Here is a 6,000-nt window from a genome sequence, read left to right on the forward strand (position 1 = left end):
AGACTTCCTCGAGTGTCCACGGGATTCACCGCCGCGGGCCCGGTTCTGTAGGCCACACCCCTTTCTTTTGTGTCTTGTGGGCTGGGGGCTCTCAGTAGGCCCCGGCACCCCAGAGGCTCGGCCACCCCTTCTGGTCCGCACCATAAGCCGGGTCAAAATGTTTACACGTGTATTTTCCCTTCACCCTTGCAGGCACGGGTCTTGAAGGGGGCCAGGCAGGATGGCAGGGCTGTTCACCGCCGCGGCCCATATGTGGGGACGGCTGTCCTCTCTTGGACCCCGCCGCTCCCCTTCGACGCGGGCCAGCCGGAGGGTTGACTCCGTCACCTTCCTTTGTTGAAGAGGTACACGACGCTCCCGCCACGCCCCGTGCAGGCCGCACTTCTTCGCTGCTCCATAGCCGCCGCAGGCCACAATTCGGTTTTATTCAATGCGGCCGCCTCAGGACGGGCACAGCAACCAGACTCCAGATGCAACTTGGCTGCGCCACGGGCACCAGGCGGCCCATACACACGCCTGCACGGGGCCCTGAATCACACGCGGCTGTCACCGCACGGCTGCGTCCGCCTTCTCCTGTCCTTTCGGCCGACACAGCGATGAATGCTGCGGGCTCCCAGCAGTCCCCACACGATGGTGTGCAGGCCCCAGACCGCCCTCGTCGCCAAAGTGGTGGCCCGCCTCCAGTCACCTGAGCGAGCCACTAATGGTATCGGGATCACCCGACAGGGCAGTCACGCTGGGGGCACCCAGCAGACTGAGGGCAGGGAACACCCTGCAACATCCAGATCACAAGACCAGATCAGCTGCTTGGGGATCACCCAAAGCTGGGCAGCCTCGGCACTGGGGTCACCCGGGCCGAGCTGCTTCCACACGCCGCGATCACGCAACAACAGGCACTCCAATAAGTACACGCAAACACGAGTTGCCACTTCCTGGGCCTCTGCTGCACTGCCCTATGCATGCCAGCAGAGACCCTTTTATTAGAGAGGCGTCATGACGATGTCATGACGCTCTCTCGCACTAAACCACTAGACCCACACACAACATCGGTTGGTTTTAATCTCGTAAAATAGCGGCGTCAACCAGCAATGATGAAAAGCAACGATAATCTTTCAATATAAATATTAAGTTAATAATGTTGTACAACATTGTTCTTGGGGTTTGTCAGAGAAGGGCGATCAGCTGGAAAACATTGCATGACCACATTGCTCGGTAATTCCGAGTATCTCAAGGTGAGAGGACAGACAGAATATGGAGCACTTCAAATTGGCGATATGGGGGTATGACACAATATTAAAACAAGTGAAGACGAATGACAACACTTGGGCTATCAAGTGAAGTGTACACAACTATTAAGCTGACTAGGCCATCCATTGCTGTTACAACCCCCACTCCCATACTGGAACTTGGGGGCCTGAATATATCTCGATGATCATAAAAAACAGGTTTACAACAAGGTCAGATGGCATGGGCTAATTTAAGAGCTACTGTATAGTGGGTTTCCTGGTGCCCAGACTTTTAAAAACAGACATTTTCAGAGGGAAAAATAAATGACAGCGTCACCAAAAGTTGCGGCGAGAAGTTAGGAGAAACCGTCCCCAGAAAGGAGTCTCCTTCTTTCGGGAATGCGGTGGTCTAATCCGAACAGACTTATCTTTGGGGTAGTGTCACCTAGACCTCTGGGACGCTTGGCAGAGTCCCATGCTGGGGTTCTTTAGGTTGCTCTTACCTCTCGAGTGGACGGAGAGGCACTCTGCACGGACGCGATGTAGCGCTCCACATCGGCCTTGTTGCGCCTCATTGTGGCTGCGGCACGGGGTCCCCTTCTTCTGGGGTTGATGACTACGGTTGCGAATCTGATCTCACAACTCACCCCTCTTCCGCGGTGCAGCGGGTGGCGCTGTCAAGTGACGCACCCGCGGCAGTGGCAGCGCCAGCACAGGCACGAGCCGGCTGCGTGGGTACAAGGTAGGTAAGAGCCAAAGTGTGGAAAGAGAAAGAGGACAGGATCCGTAAATATGAAGGAATCAGACTAGAATCCAAAGTAGGCTGCCGAACGGATTGCTGTGTGGGTGGTGGCTTTTCCCTTCTTTACTTTCTGAAACATTTATTTAACCATACACATGCATTGAGAAGCCTATTCATGGGCGTAGAAGTTCGTGAAGGTAGTGCATACAATGTGCAACAGACATTAAAGATGTTTAATCTGCATTTATTTTACAGTGTTGGTGTTATCAGTAAGGTCCATAATAAAAACATGTACAGAGTCATTTTGAAGGTGGACAAGATGCCTTGTCCACCTTCAACCCCGTGGTATTTTACACCCTGTCCACCTTCAAAATGAGGCAACGTTTCTTTTTTTTTAATTAAATATGTTTATTTTAAACAAGGCAGGAAACAAATACAGTTGTACATTACTGTGGCCTTTCGATCACCATTAATCACATCATGAGCACACACCCCCACCCCCACACGACCATCCTAGTCACAAACCTGGGCCTCAGCACCTCCCCCTTCCCCCATGCCTCACACCCCCTCTTGGAGGTGTCTCTGCTATCCAGAAACCGCTTAGCTTGTTGAGGCTTATATGAAAGAGCCGGGAATTTTATATCACAGTCGAGAAAAGGGCCCCACACATTCTGAAAGCGATGGAGGGTCCCTGCATTTGCTGCTGTCACCTTCTCTGCGATAAGGATGTCCCACATTTTGATCCACCATACAGGCAAGAGGGGTCCCTCTCTGGTTTTCCAAGAGCGGGAAATTGTTATTCTTCCTGCTAGGAGGCACTGGGACAGGAGCTTGGCTTTGGGCCCCGACCTTTGGTATATTCCCGGGATTGGGGCGCCCAGCAAAATGGGTTCAGGCTCTAGGGGGAGCGCCGTTTGGGTAATGTCCTTAATAGTGTCCAGGCATTGTCCCCAAAATTGTCGGGCTTGCGGGCATGTCCACCACATATGAAGAAAAGACCCCGGGTGTCCACATTGTCTCCAGCACGCCGGATCCAGGGAGCTGTTCATGTGGTGGAGTCTCGGGGGAGTAATACCAGCGCAATAAAAGTTTGTACGCACACTCTCTGTTGGTGATGCAGGCCGAGGAAGAGTGTGCCCGGGACCAAATATCAGTCCAGGTCTGGTCCTCTATAGGATGACCCAGGTCCGCCTCCCACTGTGCCATGGCGCGAGTTTTAGAGATGAGGAAGTCCCCCTGGAAGCGTTTATATAGGGCCGAAATCTTACCTCGGGCCGGCAGGTCCATCAGGGTCAGTTCCAGTGCTGTATGTGGACGGACTGCCGCAAGGCGAGTCTGCGGGTGGGAGCACCAATGGCGAAGCTGTATATAGGAAAACCTATCGGTCTCGTGCAGGTGAAAGGTCTCTCTGCATTGAGTGAACGTCTGTGGTTCCCCTCCCTCATACAGTTGCCCCAGTGATTCCAGGCCCCCCGCAATCCAGTTCTTAAAGTTCCAGGGGTTCATACCTGGTGAAAAAGTTGGATTGAGAAAAATTGGCGATGAGGGGCTCAGGCCTCTGGGGACCCCTTTTTTCTTTAGCGCTTTGTCCCATGTGTCCACGGTGTGCCTGGTGGCCAGCAGTAGTTTCTCTGTCTGTCGCATGGGCGGCGGGACGTGCGGGAGGAAGCGCAGGGGGAGGGCAAGGCGAGACTGTTCGAGTTCCACCCACCTAGGGCGGTCAGAAGATATTCGTCATGCTTGGGTAGATGCCAGTTGTGCTGCCATCATGTAGCCCTGTAGATCGGGCACCCCCAGACAGCCCAGCCTGGCGTTCCCCAACATCGTTCTCAGGGGGATCCTGGGCTTTTTCCCCCACCAGATAAAGTATAGCATATTCCTTTGGAGGTCTCGAAGAGCCAAAGGAGGAATAGGCACCGGGAGTGAGGAGCAAGCATATAGGAATCTGGGGAGAAGATTAATTTTACAGGCAGCAATACGGCCCATTAACAAGATTTCCTGTGATTTCCATCGTTTCAGGTCATCTGCCAGATCCTTGAAGAGAGGTGGGAAGTTCATGCGGTAGACCTCCCTTGGATTTTCCCGGAATTTGGACCCCTAAGTAGGGAATTGCTGTCGTTTTCCATTGAATGGGACAAAGCGGGGTCAGGGACGCCCTCTCCGACTGAGACATGCCTATCCCAAGAGCTGTAGATTTGCCAAAGTTAATAGAGAAACCAGTAACTCTCCCATAGTCCTCTATCTCAGCCAGGGCGTGTTTGAGAGAGACAGTGGGCTGTGAGATGGTGAATAGGACGTCGTCAGCATATAAGGCCACTTTATGTTGGGAGGGTCCAACCTGGGGCCCCCTGATAGAGTCATTCAGTCTAATTCTTTGGGCGAAGGGCTCCATGACCAGGGCAAATAAAAGTGGAGAGAGTGGGCATCCCTGCCTGGTTCCGCTGGTTAGAGGGATAGGGGGGGAGAGATTGCCATTAATTCTTAGAAGGGTCTTCTGGGATCTGTAATTCACCATGACCATATTGCGGAACTCCCGTCCGAAGCCGAAAGCCTCCAGGGCGAGGTTCATAAAGGTCCAGTCTACTTTGTCGAACGCCTTAGTGGCGTTGAGGGCCAGCAGTGCCAAGCCTTGGGAATTTCGAATAGCTAGATCCACCAGATCCAGGGTTCTTCGAATGTTGTCGCTTGTAGCTCTGTTCCTAATAAATCCGGCCTGGTCTGGGTGGATAATGTGAGGCAGGACGCGGGAAAGGCGCGTTGCTAGGACCTTCGAATAGATGTTGGCATCGATGTTCAGTAGTGCGATGGGTCTATAGGAGGCCGGATTTGCTGGATCCCGCCACAGGTTTAGGCAGAAGGACTGTAATGGATTCCTGCATGGAAGGGGTTATGGTGCCTGCGCCCCGGAAAGAGTTAAAGAGCTGCACCAAGGGTGGCAATAGTTGATGCCGAAAGAGTTTGTAGAATCTTGTGGTGTATCCGCCTGTTCCGGGGGCTCTGGATTTGAGGGTTTTTATAGCCTCCTTGACCTCTTCTGCCGAGATTGGTGCGTCCAGGGTGTCACAGGCTGAAGGCTTCAGCTGTGGAAGGGTAGCCTTCCGCAGATATTCCGTCTGATTCTGCCGGTTGCGTGGCTGTGCCGACATAGCTTGCACAAGATGTTCAGTCGCTAATCGTAGTTTCTCCGGCTCAGAATATTGGGTCGTGCCCTGGGAGTCACGCAGTCCGACAATGGTGTTATTCCTCTTGAGTTTGGCGAGTTTTGCTACCATTAACTTGTTTGCTTTATTATTCCTGACATAATAGAATTCCTTGTTTTTTGCTAGTAAGTGCGCCGTGTGATCAGCGTAGTGCGCCTCAATCTTCATCCGCGCCGTTCGGAGCGCTTGTTGTATTTTAGGGGACCAGCCTTTCCCCTTATGCCTCGCCTCCACTTCCCGGAGGTCTTCCTCAAGAGCCATACGAGTTTGCCTTCGGTTTTTGTGATATGCCACCCCGCGGCCTATTAGCTCTCCCCGGATGACCGCCTTCATGGCGTCCCAGGTATTGGCCGGGGAAGTGTCCTCACTGGGGTTCTCCTGGAAGAAGTTAGAGATTGAGGTAGCTACAGCATCCCTGACTGACATATCGTTCAGCATCGGGTCATACAAAGACCATTTGCGGCGGGCAGAGGGTATTGGGTCATGAGTGCGGATCCCCAGGGTTACCGGGGCATTATCTGACAGAATTCTCGATCCAATGGTCACCTCATTCGTGAAGGCAAGTATCTGTGGCGATGTCAGTAGGAGGTCGATCCTAGAAAAAGTTCTATGAACACCGGAGTAGAAGGTGAAGTCCGTTTCCGAGGGGTGCAACACCCCCCAGGAGTCGACCACTTCCAGGGTCCTGAATAATCGTAGCAGACCTAGAGCCACGACGGTGTCTCCAGACGAGGCCAAGTGTGATTTATCCTTCGAAGGGTCTGGGACTCTGTTGAAGTCCCCGCCCATGACGATCTGGCCCTCCGCAAAGGGAATCAGGGAGGTGGAGAGG

At 53.1% G+C, this 6,000-nt stretch overlaps 1 protein-coding gene across 2 annotated transcripts in view; it reads right to left on the minus strand.

The window, feature by feature from the left end:
• LOC138526301 (E3 SUMO-protein ligase RanBP2-like) overlaps positions 1 to 1,934 on the minus strand; it is a 1,824,256-nt gene extending 1,822,322 nt beyond the window's left edge. The window contains exon 1 of one of the 2 annotated variants that reach the window (XM_069636876.1): positions 1,730 to 1,934. In XM_069636876.1, coding sequence (XP_069492977.1) covers positions 1,730 to 1,801 — 72 coding nt within the window. In that variant the 5' untranslated portion in view covers positions 1,802 to 1,934. The remainder of the gene's footprint in view (positions 1 to 1,729) is intronic. The other variant, XM_069636877.1, reaches the window with a different exon arrangement.
• Positions 1,935 to 6,000: the final 4,066 nt, after the last annotated feature.

Source organism: Ambystoma mexicanum, chromosome 7p (genome assembly GCF_040938575.1).
Source record: "Ambystoma mexicanum isolate Mex_15411 chromosome 7p, UKY_AmexF1_1, whole genome shotgun sequence".
NCBI classification, from domain to species: Eukaryota; Metazoa; Chordata; class Amphibia; order Caudata; family Ambystomatidae; genus Ambystoma; species Ambystoma mexicanum.